The following is an 18,094-nucleotide window of genomic DNA, read 5'->3' on the forward strand; positions in this document are numbered from 1 at the left end:
ATGTGGAATTGACAATGTAATTAAATCGCGACAGTTTAATCCTTGCAAACATGATGAGATAAAGTAATATTTTATTAAATGTGAGACAAAAAATAGTCCAACTACTCTTCGCCTCACTGTCTGATGAAATACATGTTCAGTCTTCCGACAGCACCTAAACATTCACGAGACACTAAATGCTTAGCGTGAAGTCCACCGTGAGAGTAGCATGGAAATTTTTCGAAACTATGTTTTTATTATTATTTGCACCTGATTGCATCACGTCCTTACGATAATGCATCACCGAACAAACACTATTTATTGGTGACGGGGGGCGCAAAATTTGTGAGGCGGCATCAGATGGTTGCCCCCCCCCCCCCCCCAGACGCCCCGTGTCCTTATTTGACTCCGGGGTGGTACGGAACACAATGTACTGCTGAACCAGTCGAGGAGACCTCCACGACAAATCGTCCAGAGATGACAATGGAAATGTTTGTGTGCGTGTGAAAACATCACGTTTTCTATCCTTCCATCCATTATCCAAGATGCTTATCCTCCTGTAGCCCATCCCAGTTGCCTTTGGGAAGGAGGCGGGGTATAGCCTGAACTGGTTGCCAACCAGACACAAAGACGAACTATTTGTTTTAACACAAGCCTGCGGACTTGCATTATACATATGCAGTATACTGTAACTGATAAACAATACTGACGAGGATCGTTACTCTAACGCCTGCGGCAACGTATGCTATTCCCCACACTTAAGGTAATTGGTGGGTAATTGTCATTTAAACACCCAGAGGACATAATCCAATAACCCCAAATCTTGCTCCTCACTTGATGATTTGTGCAATTCCGACTATGAGTCTATTGCCATCTTGCGGCGTAGAGGTAAAACTCTCGATTGCCATGGCAACTGTATGGATGCTGCGCAGTCCGTGTAATCCCTAGCAACGGGTGTCGAGACTTCATGCTGTCAATCAAAAGACTTACACAAGACTAGTACGTGCACGAGGGGGTCGGGGTGTTATGTTGTCGGTGTTTTGGAGGTCAGACGAGAAATACCCACAGGGGAACGGTCGTATTTGACATTACCATGGCAACAACTGATCAAGGCAGCATCATGAATCTTGAGCTTTATCATATAAAGCTATAAATATGCGAAGTTGCAGAAGATGAGGTGAGAAAATAAGAGCTGAGGCTGTGTGCAACAATGACAGGGACAAAGAGTTACTACTCGTGGTCAACCAATCAGCACATTTTGTTTGTGATTTACATCCTCATCAGTGTATTATGCATTTGTGAGCTTCAATAAAGCACCAAAAAAAAAATCCAGCAATATGTTGTCAATGTTCTTTAAAAAAGCATGGAAGTAGCCAAACTGTGACTGTGCAACATCGAGCTTGTCTATTATGCCGAAACATTGATTTATGCCAGCGACATTGATTCAGTCGGAGCACATTTCATAATTAGTGATGTTTATTCAAAGTGAAAAGAAGGCTTGCCAGACTGCAATGAATCATGAGTCACTTCATGTGCATGCAGACCTTGATTATCAGCGCATCAATTAGCAGCTGAAAAACAATTTCACTGACAAATTCGAAAGTGTCGCTCAGACAAGGGCCGCCGACATCTCGGCCAGCGCTTCCGGGTCAATCCCGACGGCGACAGGCTGGCAGCAGCCGATACAGATGTACCTGAGGACCCACAGGTAGATGATGACAGACAGGACCACGGTCATGGACAGCAGCAGGAGGCTGAGGACGGACTGCGGGCCGGCGCCAAAAAACAGGACCAGAGAAGGCTGGAGGGAGTCAGCACCTGCTTTGTGTGCTGGACGTGGAAAATCGGGCTATTATAGTATCTGAAAGGGCCGTCACAATCCAATATTTTTAGAATCGATTATTCTATCGATTAATCGGATAAAACGTGTATTACAAAACAAGTTTTCCCCAGTTTAATGTTAATAAAACCAATTGTTGTTCATTGGGTATTTACTAGTGAAAAATAACCTTTTTGAAACTGATTCAGCTACCGGTTCAGTCAGCGCTTTCTGAATCCGAATATCTTTATTGTCGTCGTACCACAAGGCACAACGAAAAGGAACGGACACAACCCTTTGAAAAGACAAAAACAACATGGGGAGACAGAAGAGGAAGTGGGTGAGGGAATAAAGAGCCTGAGACAAAGCCCCTGGACAGAGATCACAGTATGGCTCTGGGAAATAAAAAAAAGTCAGCAAACAGGCAAAGCATGAGTACAAAACATACCGAAACTCGAATACTCGCACATGCAACACAGGATGGAATGAGAACGGATTGCCTGCGGATGGCATTGAAACGAGGTTGCGTATTGCATTGAGTGAAGCGTGTGAGTGTGTAAGGACAAAGTGAAAGCAGAAGTTTGCAAGTCGGTTCAATTTTGAAGAAGCTCAAAAGATAATCTGTCGTCTTTCATGAAGGACGCCAGAAATATGAAAATATTTACGACTGAGGATGTGGACACTTTCAAGTTCAACAATGGCTCTAAACTAGGCGTGGGCAAACTACGGCCTGGGGGCCACATGCTAAGCCTTTTAAACCGGCCCGCCAAACTTGAAAAAAATTAAATGAATAAACCTTGTTAATGTTTTATTTTCTAAATACTCTGTGTGTCAAACACAGCAATTTTTTTTGTAATTCTTTTGTTCATTTTCATTTAAAATTAAATGTATTTTTTTTCTCCGATGAGGTGGTTACCAAAATACTCCATCCATCTGCCCCTCTGTCAAATTTTAGAACTCATTGTGGCCCACCAATCAAAAAGTTTGCCCACCCCTGCTCTAAACAATTATTTAAATAGTAATTGATTACTTTGTTAATCAGTTAGTTGCCGAATAATCAATACATTTTGACACCTTGAGTATCTATTCCGTAGTATGGATGGGGGGAATATCTTATAAAAGCAGGAGTTGTTCGAAGATCATTATTTCCACGACGTCTATGCTAATATCCATTAGCATTATGTACCAGCATTAAGCTAGCAGACTTTTGTGAGTCAAAATGATCACATTTGGTTGAAGATTTTCAAAGTTTCAAAAACAGCCTGAGGCAGCGACTCATCATGATGTATTGTCACAGCATTGACATTCATAGAAATACATGATGAAAAAAAAAAGTCATATTATGACAACAATCACTCAAAAAGTGGACTACGTGCTGGCAAGTGAATGCAATAGAAAAAAAACCTCTCAGAATCCAAAACAGATGTGATGCTAAGTTTGGGTAGAATGCCAGTCAAGTTTCACCTTTGCTGGAGTGAAGAACCAACAGCAGGCTGACGACGATCCCAATGACAGCATCCCCCCTCATGGTGGACTCTCTCGTAGGGGAAATACATCGAAGCATTACACACAAAGTACACAAACAAACAACTACGTCACGGCAATTGACTCACAAAAAGGAGAAGCGGTGTCAAAAACAACGGAGCCAAGGACCGGATAGGATGACCCTCCTTTGTAAGTGTCCGTCGTCTTGGATGCGAGGGGGTTGTCATTAAAAAAAAAAATTAAGTGAGATGTGAAAAAAAGAACTAAAAAGCAATACACTCTGGCCAAGACCTCAGCTCCATTTGTGTGTGCCGTCACGCTAAGAGCAGTCAGGAGGCTTCATCATCATCATCATCATCATCATCATCATCATCATCTTCCTCGACTCCCAGCTTCAATCAGCGAGCTGAAAGGAAAAAAAAAAAACAGAAGAAAAAAAACCTGCGAAAAAGAAAGATGGCTTTTGAGCTCGAGAGAGATTGGTTCGGAAATAGATGAAAGATGGTGGTGCCAAAGTGGGAGGGAGGGAAAAGGAAGATCAGGATGAGGAGGAGCGGCTTCCACTTCACTAGCAGCAGAGGAAATGATAAAAAAAAAAAAAAAAAAAAAAAAGGGGAGAACCTTGCTCCCTCTGGTGGTTCGACAACTTTTTCACTGTGCTTCACTTTTTTCGATAAAAGTTCGACTTAGCTTTTTGAATGTCGATGATACAAATTGCTCCCGTGTTTTTGCCAACACAAATAAAAAAAGCCATTATTTCAAATTGGGCATATCTACATAAAAAATAGTGAAGCAAGTGACAGAATAGACTATAGCTGGCCCAGAGTTCTTGAGAATCTGTCTGTGGCATGTCTTTTGTCCCTCCCCGACACGCCTCCAGGGGTCGCCTTGGCAACATGTTTTACAACTGGCAGCCTTTCAAATATCCTGTAAAGCACGATGTACACATGAACCCCAAAGAGCCACGGACCTCAATTCCGAAAGGGAGGGAATGCAACAAGCTTGTAAGAAATATTTGATGTTATTCCCGAAAAATTTTAGGGCTTTGTGTCGAACGGACTTAAAAGCGGCACTCGGAAACTTCTGACCCACTTCTTGTCCCATCTTTCAGTTCTTTATGGACAACAAACGGAGTGGAGAGGACGCCGAGGAGGAAGAGAGGAGACGGACGGCTTTGGCAGTGCTGAGGGAGCTCAGTGTTTTTCACGCAAACAGAATGACCGCATGGAGGGATGCGCTTCAACATTGTGTCTGCATTCTCAACGGAAACTCACCAGGTACGCGTCCATCCGTCCAACCTGTTTGTGCAGCACATGTGAACTCGATCTTCACATTATTTTTATTCGGCACATGGGCCTTCAGTGGAGACTTACTCGACTTACCGAAAGCCACCACGAGGTTGTCAATCAATTTTAATGAGTTCTTCAGATTTCTACCACTGATCCAATATGATCTAACCACTCCTTTTCCAGACTTAAGCAGTGTTTTACTAAGTCTTTTGGAAGACTTAGCGCAGATTCAGATTCAACTGAACAGAATATGCAACAAGCCGGATGCTGAAATAATCCACTTGAACACACAAGTGTCTGCCGACCCAACAACTCGACAGAGTCGGCACCGCGAAACCGATGGCGAAGCCATGGCCATCGGGGCTCGGTCACAGCATGAAGACGGAGGTGTTCAAGAGCGGCCGTCAAACCCTGAGCAAACATTAGCCTCCGACTCTTTTGCCTGTCATGACGAAGCAGAAGGGAAGTTGGAGGTCAAAGGTCAAGGGCGAGATGGCGAAGACCTCTTGGACACCGTCTTGGAGAAGACAAACGAAGAATGGATCGGAGTTGGGTATGTTGACTTTACACCTGACATGGAACAAGCGCTTCAAATGTTTTAATTTAATTTAAAATGTTTTAAATGTTTAACAGCCAATCAGACGCAGCAGGCGCATGTTTCATCAGAGCACCTTTGGGTGCTGCCAAAGTCGTGCTTTGCGAGTTGGCTGACGCTTTGAGTTGCCTGATGGTGACCGGTGCCGAAGAGCTGGTGAGCCGGGTGATCAGGCTCAAAGCCGAAAGTGACGCCGACGTCCACTTCCCTCTGACTTTGGCGTTGTCTTTCCATGCACGTTACCGTGGCAACTACAGAACCATCAATGTCAAGGTGGTGGATGGCGAGAGGAGGGTCAGCTACCTCGTACCTGCAACGACAGAGGGCACGTACGGTGGGAAGAGGGTATGCTACCTCATGTTTAGTTCGCTCCAAGAATGTCAGTGGAAGATTTATCTCACAAAATAACAGAACACAATCATTTCGGTCTAAACCACTGGCAACAAAAGTGAGTACACTGTGAAGTGAAAATGTCCAAATACTTTCATAAACTGGGCACAATTCTAACATGACCAAACACTGCCTTGTCAAAGAACCGGAGAATACATGTGATGGACTGGCCAAGCACGTCTCTAGACTAGTGACAGACCGATTATCGGCCGGACCGAGAGAGAGAAAGGGGCCGATTTTAAGCATTTTGCCGATTATCGGCATCAGCCTTTTTTTTTTTTAACTTTCAAGGCCGATAAATTAAAAGCTGGTTCATTTTAGCTTTCTGCAGCACACTTTTCTCTTTCTCTCTCGATCTGCTGTGCTGGTGGCCCTGTCTGCAGAAGCAGATTGGCCTGCCCACAGCAACATCTGATTGGTTTGTAGTGCGGTGGGAAGCAGCCAATCAGCTGCAAGCTGCCTGTTCGCTTTTTCACCTCGAGTTAAACGAACTACGGGAGGGAACAAGCAACAGACTTTGCCCAAATTTGAATAAATGTTAGTCTACTACAACAAGCTGTCTATTTCTTAAGATCTAAAAAAAACAAACTTTAACATGTTGTAAATCACTAATGTAGTTTATTTAATAAACATGTGCTTAAAGGCATTTAAACTAAGTCAAGTTTCGGAGTTTTTAGTTTTCAAAATTTTGACACCATTTTACGCCTTTTTTCTACAAATGAATATCGGCCTCCAAGACTACTAATAATCGGACAGTATACATACACAATTACACAAACTGCATACTGACTACCTTACATTACAACAAAGTGTCATTTCTTCATTGTTGTCTCACCAGAAGACATTTGCAAAAAATGTGAAATGACGTCATTCTTCTTTTATCCACTTTGGCTTCAGGGTTCCTTTGCAGAGGTAAAGGTGTACTCGCTCGGCATGTTTGCAGTGGTTTCCTGTCTCAAACAGGAACATTTTACAGTTCCTAGACGAGGTGTTTCATACAAACTTCCTGTGGACCCTCGTATCTGCCTCAATTACCTCCCAGAGTCTTTCACCGCCCCTGTAATGGTGCAGTACACGGTAAGAGAGACTTATTTAGAAGTCAACCAGCAGCGAAACACACCTTGATCACTTTGTTGAACATGAATCCGTCCCAAACCTCAGATCCAGCCGTTCGACGCCGTTCTCCTGTCTGCCGTCAAGTCAAAAAACGAAGCCTACCGCCGGGTAGTGTCCACAAGTCCACTACTCTACCTCGCACATCCCTCCTCTCAAACCCTACGAAGACCTCTTACGATCACTCTTCCCTGTTTGCCAAATCCTGACAAGAGGAAGGACACAAAGGGACAAGAGGAGGAAAAGGAACTCCGCCTTCCTCAACTTGCTGCCGCGCATCTAACGTGGGATTGGACTTCTTCCCACCGGCGGAGGTAAAAGCTTCCAACAAAGCGTAATTACTCAAGAAACTTGGTCTGGATCAAGGAGTGTGAAGTTATGGCGGTTTTACAGTCAGGTTTTAAGATAGTACAAAGTCAGCCTTCTTCCGAGTTTTAGCCTTGGTTGCTCCGAATTCTACTCTGCCTCAATGTCATATGGAGTTCCACAGGGTTCAATATTGGAGCCCATTCTGTTTTCATTGTATTTGATGCCCCTGGGTTCCATTTTAAGAAAGCATCTGAGATTATATTAAAGTGCTTCAAAGTTGAGTTGAGCTGAGTCTGCCTATGAACAGCATACATACGCTTCAAAAATATTGTCAGGATGTGGGGTTCCTGTACACAGTCCTCAGAAGACAACCCTGCAGAGCTTCTGAGTGTACTGGGCTCCAGGGACCAACAGTGGATGATTCTGGAAGAAGTCCCGATCCGAAACCATCAAAACGGCCTGGTGTCTTTTGAACTGACCGAGAACTTTGACAGGTTTGCGCTTTTGTTGTCTCTCAGAACTATAGTTTCAGTTTCTGGGCGTGTTTCAACTTCCATGTTTAAGAGATCAAAAAGACTCGCACACTGAAAGAAACGTTAGATAGAAATGCTTTTCATGGATCAATTCAGATCTTTGCAGGCCAAACCTCCGTGTGAAGTCGACTCGTTCAACATTTTATCCCTCCTCCTCCAGACTCCTAGTGGTTCGGCATTTCTCCCCACTGCAACCTTGCCACCTCACCTCCCTGGCAGAGGAGCTGGTGGAGTCAGTCCGCCACCACCTGGTCAATGTCATCCTCTGGCGGCACCGGGACGAGCCCCACGCCGTCCTGGTGGCCACTCTGCCCAGCAGGGAGCTCAGTTGGGAACTGTCCCGACTACAGGCAGGGGGCAACGGTGCTCTCCTGAAGACTTCGACGGAGATCTGCATGCGGGAGGGGGACCAGCTTCTCCTCCAACTTTGCGGAAACGTCTCCTGTGCAGGTCAGACAGATCACCTTCACCACGGTTCACCTACTACACAATCGCAGATTTTTCTGAGACCGTTTCGTATTCATGACCGTTCACGTGGATGCAGCTGGAGAAATATTTTGCTTTCGGAAAGAATAATAACAACACATGTAATCTTATGTTGGAGCAGGAACTCAGACTAACGAGCGTGGCATTCTAGACGAGCGGATGACTTTCCACTGCCAGCGCAAGAATGAGCTGCTGTTGCATCTGACTGAAGTGGACCCTTTTGGTAACTACAGCTCCCCTCACTACAAGGGCGCCGTCGCCTTCTACAAGGTCACCAGAGGTCAGGTGGGGTGGCAAGGGCACACGCTGGTCCAGACCCAACTTAAACACCTGGGGAAGCCTGTGTGTACACTGCCTCTGACGCTACCGAAGGTATCGTTAATTTTCGATGATTTCAAGGACACCTGATTGCACTTCGGGTTGACGTAGTCTTCCTGTTTCATTTAGCGAGTCAGAACCATCAGACGACCCGTCACGCTGAAGATAACCCTCAGCGAGCGGAAGGGTAAAGGGAAATATTTGACTTGGCTAACATTGACATATTAGTCGTTCATTTCTTGCCCTACAGATTCCCTCCCAGATTCGTTGCTCCTTTGGCTATCAGGAGAACTTTCGGAAGATGAGCTAGCCCCCCTGGCGCTTTCTCTACGCCTTCGCCGCAGCGCCACCCAGCTGGTGAAGCTGCGGGCCGGGGACAGTCTGCCTGCCCAGGTTTTTGGCATCTTGACCATGTGGAGGCGGGAACTGCCCACTTCCCAGCTCCAGTCCAAGGTCCCCCAGTTGGCACACTGCTTGGCCAGGATCGGCCGGCCAGATCTTGCCAGAGAACTGCTGCTACACCAGGAAGAAGAACCCCGGCCATTGAAATAAAGACACCTACGGGGCTCCGCATTGTATGGTAACATTAGGATCGTAGAATTTTGTTAAAATAAATTATATAGTTTGGTTGAAAAATTAGGTCTCCAAATAAATTTGTTCTTATGTGTCAGTTTTGCATTCAATTCCAACTGGAAGTGACAAATAGAAAAAACTTGAAGCAAGCACGCTTAGCTTCTAAATTGGAAGCAAGAGAATGTATCCCTCGTGCTAAACAGTCTTTTTATTGCTGCTTTAACCAGTACAGGTATCGTACTCATGCGGATTTGCTTTTAGAGCAGCTTGTAGTAATCAATTCCATCCACAAGAGAGCAGTGTTTCACCATTCTTCTGTGCCTTCTTTTAAACTTGAGCGGATTTCATGATACTCATGACTAAACATGTATTTTGATGCTAGGAAGAAAAGAAAAAAAGGACTCTCTGAGAATATTTAACAGAGTGACCCTTGCAATTGATTCACTTCACGGTCTTTCCTTGCTCAAAATCAAAACAAATCCGTCGTAGTTAATATGTGACACCTCTCCGGAAAGAGCGGTGGATGATTCACCAAGGCGGCCTCTCGGCGCCTCGGCTGAGATGTGACCTTGTTTCAGCCCCATGACACAGAGTCATCTTGCTTCTCACCAGCACTGATGTTCGGCGACAGCCAACCATCTCACACACCACTTTGTGTTCCAACTAAGTGGGAAATAATGACGAGTGGATGAGTGGAGTTGGGTTTGAGACGTGTCTCCTCGTGGGGCCTACTGGGTAACTATTCTCACGGTCCACAATATAGGGAGGGCGCGAATGGAGAAACGCTTTGTAGCGGGGGAATACAGATTTTTTTTTCTTTCTTCCCTCTTTTGTGGGATGCTAAAGGGCACCAGTGAGTGTGCCGGGCATTATTAGTGGCCTATCACTGACACACACACACATGCCCACACGCATGCACTGAGGGTCTCAGTAAATGTCACAGAGGGGGCTCCTACAGCGCCAGGAAACTGTTTCCTCGCTTATACGATCACCCTCCCCGCCCGCTCTACATTATTGAAAAGGCCACACAGCAAGGCACTGTTGGAGGTGTGCTGCGAGTCCGGCAGGGGGGGTGGGGTGGAGAAGGCGGAAACGGAGGGGCTGATGAGTTCCCGCCGAGCGATAGAAGAAAGAGATTCTGATTGGAACGTCATGCATCGAGGAAAACATGCGGAAGAACGGAAGCCGTCTCAAGAGTGGCAAATTTCATTGGACATAAACAAGGATGGATCATATCTCTGGGGAGCAGGGCGGAGGGGGGGGGGGGGGGGGGTTGATGGCGAGACAGAACTCTCAGGTGGACAGCTCACTGGTCCGTGCTAAAGTCTTCATTTGTCCTCCATTTCAATGGCAGACAGTGCAGAGAGGGAGCTGAATTCCCCATCAGGAATTTCCAATCTGTGAAAAATGACAGACGAGCCAGTCAGTTAAAGTCTCCCAACACCCAAGTTTTTTTTTATTTATTTTTTTTGTGTGTGGTTCTATTACATTGGTAGCTCAGGGAGGGGTATCAGATAGAAAGTGTTTGATGCACTGTGAAACAGGCCGTGAGTAAAAAGGTGAGAAAAGGTTGGGAATGTGGTGAGGAAACGGGTCGAGGAAGTGTTGGTGGAGTGACGGTAGGAAAAAAAAATAAATAAGAGGGAGGCGGCGGGGGGGCTAGGAGGGAAGAGGAAAGTGACGACTTTGGGAATCTGATGGCATCAATGTACTATTTGTGTGCGTGTGTGTTTTTTATTTATTTATTTTTTTTATGTCTGATGTCAGCGTGTTCGGTTTCCCCTTTCACATAAACAACCACAAAATGGCCTGCGGGGTGAGAGGACACATTGCTTTGTCACCTTTTGTGTTTCACACATTTATGCAAGCCTTTGGAGAGAGAGGATAACTGTACCCTTGGATAAAATCAGTGGTCATATTATTAGGTAGAGCAGGTAGTCAATTCTTTATTTAATAGTGTTTTGTTACGCTATGTATTATTATGTTATTTATATATTTTTTTGTCAGATCGGATTTTAGCCTGCATGTGTTGTCATGATAAACTAACCAGGCCAAGGTCTTCAGAAGTAGTAGTGCTGGACATTACAAATAAACTACCATATTTTCCGGACTATAAGTCGCTACTTTTTTTCTTAGATTCTGAACCATGGAGCTAATACAACAGTGCGGCTTTTCTGTAGATTTTTCTTTCACCAGTAGGGGCGCTCTATAGTTCAGAAAATACGCTATATAAAACTTGATTTTTTTTTTCTTTTGGGTCTGTTCTGTTTTAATGAGCAAAGATGTTGCTGGGTTATTTAAATTATATATATATATTTTTATTATTAATTTTGTTTGTCTGTTTTTTTTTTTCTCCAAAAATAGTTGTTGTGGTTTATAGTCCTGAAAATACAGTATATCAACAAGAATAAATTTCATAATCAGCATCTCCGGCCAGTGTGGTGCATTATAATCGATCCATCCGAGCGCTGGCCCCTCGATGATGTCACCATTTCTCTGTTTCCTGATTGGTTGGAAAGAGCCAAACTTGTTACAGCTGTCCTGCATGTAATAATTAGCATAATTGGCATATGTTGTGCACATGACATATTAATTTAATGTTGCTTTCATGTTAAATGTTGATTCTGAACGGCTCCGGATGACGTACCGGAAGTGGCACATTTGCATGCTGTTGTATTGGATTCTTTGTACTGATGGTATCATTTTGACAGTCGAAGAGCTGTGTTCAAAATTTTACTTTAAAATCTGTTCTAATACTTGGTTTGTAACCGAAAAAGCATCTTTGAGTCGCATCGTATAGCTTCCAATGAGACATTAGAGCTACAGCAGATGTCAGCCTCTTCATTTCATCTCCTTCGATTCACACTTCGGAGACCCTCTTACGCTCTAACAAGCAGCTGTCAACTTTCCTCGCCGGTAACAGCAATCCTCGTTATGAACGTCACACTGCGGTTGACCTCGGGCTCAAGTGGTCTCCTTCGCCCCTCAGCATGCCTGGCAGATGGAATAGGATTAGGGGAATTTCCGAAGCGCTGCGCCAAGAATACCGTCAATTCATTTTCACAATTTTATAGTTAACTTGATCGAGGCGTTCTCCGTTCGTCAAGCTAAAAGTATGAGAACATGAATTGTCTTAACTGAGGGGAAAAAAATGGCCAGGACACGTGCAAATGCAGCATTCATTTGCGCCGCCACCATAATGAAGATTTCTAAACATAATTTTTGGGGATAGATTTTTAAAGTATATGTCGACACAGCACTGTTAAGTATTCCTACTGAGAATCACTGAGAGCAACCGTCAGATCTCTGCAGAAGTATGAGTTATCCAAGAAATGCTTGACTATGAGACGAACAACCAACTACTCGTTGATAGGACAATCGCCCAAGACTGTAAAACCAGAAACACCAACCTGTGCAATGCCTGGATTGGCTACGAGAAATCCTACGACTCAGTGCCACGCCCACACAGCTACTAAAACGCTTGGAAATGTATCACATCAACAGAATTTGAAGAACCTTCATCAAGAGCTCAATGAGGTTGTGGACTCCAACTTTGACTACAACACAGTCAGCCAGAACAAAGAGTGGTTTCGGGCAGCTGATCAAAAATGGAACAACGTTAAGTCCGATCCATGTACAAGCTGTATGCCAAGAACGAGCTTGACATCAACTCCCAGATTCACCTCACAAGAATACACAGCAATGACATTGGAATGTCCTTCAGACTACATAATTGTGGTCGAATGATATCTAGGCGAGGGACGATAATTACTACTGAAGGGATTGAAGTACCTGAAGGCTGCATAGCAGATGTGCGGGGCAGCTACAAATACCTTGGAACTCCACAGGCAAATAGTAATCATGAGGAGGCAGCTCGGAGGGCACCCACAGCCAAATACCTAACGAGGGTGATGCAGATGATTAGTCATCTGAATGGCAAGAATGAGACACAGGCCATTAACTCCTATGCCTTGCCAGTAATCAGATACTACCCTGGCCACTGAAAGAGATACAATCCACTGATATCAAGACAAGAACGCTTCCATCCCAGGTTCAGAAAACCGGAGGCGGTGCACAAAGTGGAAAAAAGAGGGAGGCGGTGAAATTGTGAGCATCCAGGGCACTATCCAGGAGGGAACAACATGCCTCTGAGAATACAAGATGAAGACCTGCTTAGTGAATCCTTCAAACAGCAGAAGCTCAGTAAGGAGAAGGAGCCAGATGGACAGTCAAATTGAAGAAGTGGCTAACATCGACAAAACATACCAGTGGCTGGAAAAGGCTGGACTGAAAGACAGCACAAAGGCGCTAATCATAGCAGCGCAAAAACGGGCTCTGAATAGAAAATCAATAGAGGTAGGGGTCTACAACATCAAACAAGATCCCGGGTGTAGCTGTGCAAAGAAGCATTTCAATGTGTAAGATGCGGGCTGGCAAGGCATACATGGAGCGGCATAACCAGGTCGAAGGAATAATGTACGGGAATATCTGAGGTCACAGATTGAAGATGGCACATACCTCCAAAGGTGGTTGAGGACAACCAGGCCAAAATCCTGTGGGACTTCAGGATCCAGACTGACAAACTGGTGATAGCCAAGCAGCCTGACATGATGGTCGTGGATAAACATCAGAAGACAGCAGTCGTGATAGATCAATCCCGAATGATAGCAATATCAGGAAAAAGGAACACAAAAAGCTGAAGCAATAACAAGAGCTGACGGAAGAACTACAAAAAATGTGGAGGATAAAGACGACAATGGTACCACATCCAAGATGGATGGATGGCTCCGGCAAATACCAGGAACAATACCTGACATCTCCGCGCAGAGGAGCGCAAAACTGGAAACGGCTAAGATCCTGCGGACAACCCTCAAGCTTCCAGGCCTCTGGTGGAGGACCCCAGATTGAAGGAGATCCAGGAGGGCGTGGAAAACTTTTTTTTTTTTTTAATATGGTCACTCGAGAATCTGGCCAGCGATAAATAGAGAATCTCTCTCATGTAGTCAAACAGATTGTAATCGACATGAGAAGGCTAAAAAGCAAAACGTCTCTTCCTGCGTGTGCCAGAACCATTTGACGTCTCACAGGCAGCTGTCAGTTTTAGCCAAAATGTTTCAGCTGACTGATCCTCAAACTGGGCCAATATGCTGCCGCACAAAACTCATGTGCGCATGACTTGTTGTCAAACATGGCGGCCCCGACCAACCCGTCGCCCAATTAGAAGCAAAGCGCTCATTTCTCATTGAGGTCATTCGTCCAGCGCGTCCACAGCATACGATACATGACCAGCGCTCCAACTCCTCGAGTCCCACCCCACCCGCCCTCCAACTACACCCAAGGACGGACATCCCATTACAATAATTAACCAGAGAGGGAGTTGATGGGATAGAGCAAAGGAAAGAGAAAAGAGAGAGAAAAGTGGTTGCGAGAGAGAGAAAGGAGGCTGGGTTTGGCGAAGTGGAGGGTGGGGGGTGGGGGGAGGGCACGGTGGTCTTTTTCTGCCGAGGCAGCAATTGGGTGGGAGCTTCCTGCCTGCCGTTAATCCCTGAGTGACTTTCACTGCATACAGTGAAGCGGGCACAGGCCAGAGCCATCGCAAATTAATCTAGCAAAGAGCTCGGGAAGTGGCCGTGTTGAAAACTCCCCGTGCACCCACCCCCTCTTGTTAAAAGACTGGAGAGCGATGCGATGGAGGGGGGGTGGGGGTTGAGGCGAGAGCAAGACATGCAGGATAGAAGGCAAAAGGGATTCGGGAGCAGCAGGGAGGAGGAGGAGGGAGGGGGTCCATAAGGAAGAAGGCGAGCTATTTTGAGCACGGTAAAGGACAAGCGCGCGGTGACATCACTCACAGGCATGTGATGTCACCACCTGCTGTGATGTTATCCAGCTCCAACCTGAATACTATTGTTGCTGCTGTGTTCGTCAGAATGCTGATTGAAATATGTTAATGCAGCTGTGGTGTCATGGAAACATCACACTGACTGCACTGTTGACAATTTACGTCTTATCCCAAATTTTTACCGTTATTACATTACAACCTACATTATATTCTGGACAGTACTGTAAAACTAACACACAAAAAGCCAAAGAGTACTAAACAATGTATATTTAAGCACAAAAATGTTCAACCAAATAAATCACTGACAAAAGTCAGCTAGCATAATGCTAATATTACATGTAAAACACCATACACTGGCTAATGGAAATTAGCATACAAGTTATTGGTAACAATCAACTACTACTTTAACACACACAAGCAGAACATACAATTATGCACCAACAACTAGCACTGGAGTTCAGTTGGGGACCTTCTTTGCCCCTTCTTGCTAATAAACTTTTGCGCTTTTTACACCAATAGGAAAAAATACAACCCATCTGGGGTACACTCCCGCCGCTGTTAGCTTGAGCTTTGGGAGCTTTGTTGAAACTACTTTGGAATATCAACCTCTGGAAAATTTTGTGTTGTTACACTCTTTTACGGATTAGACCAAGCGTGGGCAAACTGTGGCCCGGGGGCCCCATGTGGCCCGTTAAACGTTTTAATCCGGCCCGCCAAACTTGAAAAGATTTAAATGACTTTACCTTGTTAATGTTTTATTTTCTAAATACTCTGGTGTGTCAAACACAGATATTTTGTTGCAATGCTTTCATTCATTTTTCTTTAAAATTCAATTATTTTTTTTCTCAGATGAGGTGAGGTGACCAAAGCACTCCATCCATCTGCTCCTGGTCCGGCCACTCTGTCAAATTTTAGAACCCATTGTGGCCCGTCAATCCAAAAGTTTGCACACCCCCTAGATTCGACTAACGTTGACTTGTTGTCTGTGCTAATGCTAAGCTAGTGATGCTAGCGCTGCTATTTTGTTGAAGCTGGTCAACCATGTGTGTGCGATGATCACAAGTACACAAATCTTATTTCGCAACACCTTTCATCTGTCAGTCTCAACACTAATTGTGATCAGAGACGCTTTTGCACCTCACCACATTCCGATCAAACTTCTTATCTTGGTTTTCTCCAGCCCCCCCCAAAAAAAAGAGGCCTATTTGCCAAAGCGTTGAACTCTGCGTGCACTGAATCTGTCAACTGGCATTTAATCCTCCTCCTCGCCTGGTGAGAAGTGCCAATCAAGATTTGGGCAAATGCGAAATAGCCATTTGAGGATTTTCCGCTCCGGCGTACATTCACATCTTGTTGGTTCCCGCCACGGCGGGCAAGTGCACCGCTCAACGGAAACATGATGTGTTGATGATAAAACTCTCTTCTTATCTTCTCAATACTTCAAATTCCCCTTATCGCCTGCCCCAAATCTCCTTAAACGGCTTCCATTAGTGGTCTGTCTCCTATAAACTCATAAATTTTGTTCCGTGGCAGCTGCTAGTCTTCCTCGACGGCAATAAGCGCACCCGATATTTTTTACGGCGAGTGGAGAAATGATGACAAATGGCGGCAATACGAAACAATTTCCTCAATATCCTCATTCGTTTTAGCCAACTTCCACTGAGGCCAACTTATTGAGCTCACTCCGACGGCAAAGTTTGTTTGTTTCGTCATGCCCGAGATCTAAACATCCGAAAAAGAAAAAAAAAAAAAGCCACGCATTAAAATGTTTCCTCCACTGGTTCTTGACTTGGGTTTTCCAGAAAAATCTCCCACGATAACAGCCAATGACACAATGGAAATGTACGCAGACCGAGCTGTCCTGACTTTTTCCTGAACTTTTGTTTGCTCACGTTTGCTCGACTGTTTACCGAGCCTGCGAGAAACAACGCGATCGAAGACATCTCATTTATTCAACATGTCAAATGTGTTTGAATACATGCATGCAGAAAGGAGACAAAAAAACAAAAGGCCAAAAGGGAAGTTCATTTGCATAAAGGGGCCAAATATATTCCGCGAGTTTTCCACCAGTGTCATTTAAACGCTTCAAAAACAGACCTTATTGTTGTACGCCGGACCTCGGATTCCTTTGATAGCCATGGAGAGATGTTCTGAAAATAATAAATATGCTCAGCAGGGCCATGGGAGGTGAATATCATTTCCATTTGGACATTAAAAAAAAAAATAAAAATCATGAATCCAAAATAAACAGGAGGAACATTTTCAATTTAAACATAACCACAAACCAATACATCTTGCGGCTTCTCACTTGAGCTTGAGCTAGTGTGTGTTTTCTAAGATAAGAAACAACAACCAAATCTAATTTAACGTGAAATCTGCAATAATTAGCCTTTATATTGGGCGGCATGATGGCCTCACAGTGCAAAGGTCGTGAAATGGATTTGGATGTTCTCCCCGTGCCTGTGTGGGTTTTCTCCGGGTACTCCGGTTTCCTCCCACATTCCAAAAACATGCATGGCAGGTTGATTGGTCACTCGAACTTTCCCCGAGGTATGAGTGTGAGAGCGGATGCTCGTTCATCTTTGCGTGCCCTGCGATCTGCTGGCAACCAATTCCGTATGTACCCCGCCTCATACCCGAAGACAGCAGAGATGACGACCCTCGTGAGGAGAAGCGGAACGGATAATGGATGGATGGATAGACTCTCAATGAGAACACTCGACTCGAGCCACCCCTGCTCTAAATGCCAGCCGAATCCCAACTCCATACTCTGAACCAAAAAAAAAGAGCAAACTGGAATTAGTAAGTCACTTGAGGACTTTAACATTTCCGAGCAGAACGTGGACGATACAGCATTGATCTTTTTTCACCACAGTGTTTTGCTCTACAGCGGACCAGTTCATGCAAGTCCATAACTTTTGCAGACCGGCAACTTGGGGCTCGATGATCTCGCCACATATTCTGCTTCGTACGCGGTCCGTTTTTTTACTAAATTTTGCTACCTTGTGGGTTTAATATTAGCGCAATGTGACCGAGACAATTAGCATCTTGACGTGTCGAAAATCCGATCCAATGGAGAGAGGCTGGTCACTTTTCAAAATATATATATTTTTTGTCAGCCTTGAATAAAAAATAAACCAGAAGTACCGCATGTTAGTTTTTTTCTTTCATCGCGACCAGCCGTAGCCTAGTCCAAAGTGGCCCGCAGACCAGTGGTTGGGAACCACTTCTCTACAGTATATAAACCAATGTATTGCTCGGGATTTTTTTGACACCCTCCCTCCTCACTCTGCCCACCACCAAGACATTTTTTGTTCTCGTTTAAATAGCCACACAGACTGCGTGATGTATCATTTCTATTTTGTT

At 44.8% G+C, this 18,094-nt stretch overlaps 1 protein-coding gene and 1 long non-coding RNA gene across 3 annotated transcripts; one reads left to right on the top strand and one right to left on the bottom strand.

The window, feature by feature from the left end:
* Window positions 1–1,437: 1,437 nt before the first annotated feature.
* On the bottom strand, window positions 1,438–8,617 carry LOC148339051 (uncharacterized). 2 transcript variants are annotated; one of them, XR_015842779.1, is made up of 4 exons: window positions 3,575–8,617; window positions 3,412–3,487; window positions 3,263–3,336; window positions 1,438–1,809 (listed from the first exon to the last, which is right to left on the bottom strand). It is a non-coding gene; the product is annotated as an uncharacterized LOC148339051 (long non-coding RNA). The 2 variants fall into 2 exon arrangements; XR_015842778.1 differs by having other exon boundaries at window positions 3,412–8,611.
* On the top strand, window positions 4,231–8,868 carry dthd1 (death domain containing 1). Its single transcript, XM_088293514.1, has 10 exons — window positions 4,231–4,287; window positions 4,395–5,125; window positions 5,206–5,512; window positions 6,455–6,634; window positions 6,719–6,984; window positions 7,315–7,473; window positions 7,673–7,962; window positions 8,120–8,370; window positions 8,446–8,503; window positions 8,567–8,868. Exons 1-10 carry the CDS (start codon window positions 4,231–4,233, stop codon window positions 8,866–8,868), a joined length of 2,601 nt encoding a protein of 866 aa, XP_088149640.1.
* The last annotated feature ends 9,226 nt before the right edge of the window (window positions 8,869–18,094 follow it).

The sequence above is a fragment of the Idiotropiscis lumnitzeri genome, chromosome 4 (assembly GCF_059441095.1).
Source record: "Idiotropiscis lumnitzeri isolate Australia: NSW breed Sydney's pygmy pipehorse chromosome 4, RoL_Ilum_1.0, whole genome shotgun sequence".
Classification (NCBI taxonomy): Eukaryota; Metazoa; Chordata; class Actinopteri; order Syngnathiformes; family Syngnathidae; genus Idiotropiscis; species Idiotropiscis lumnitzeri.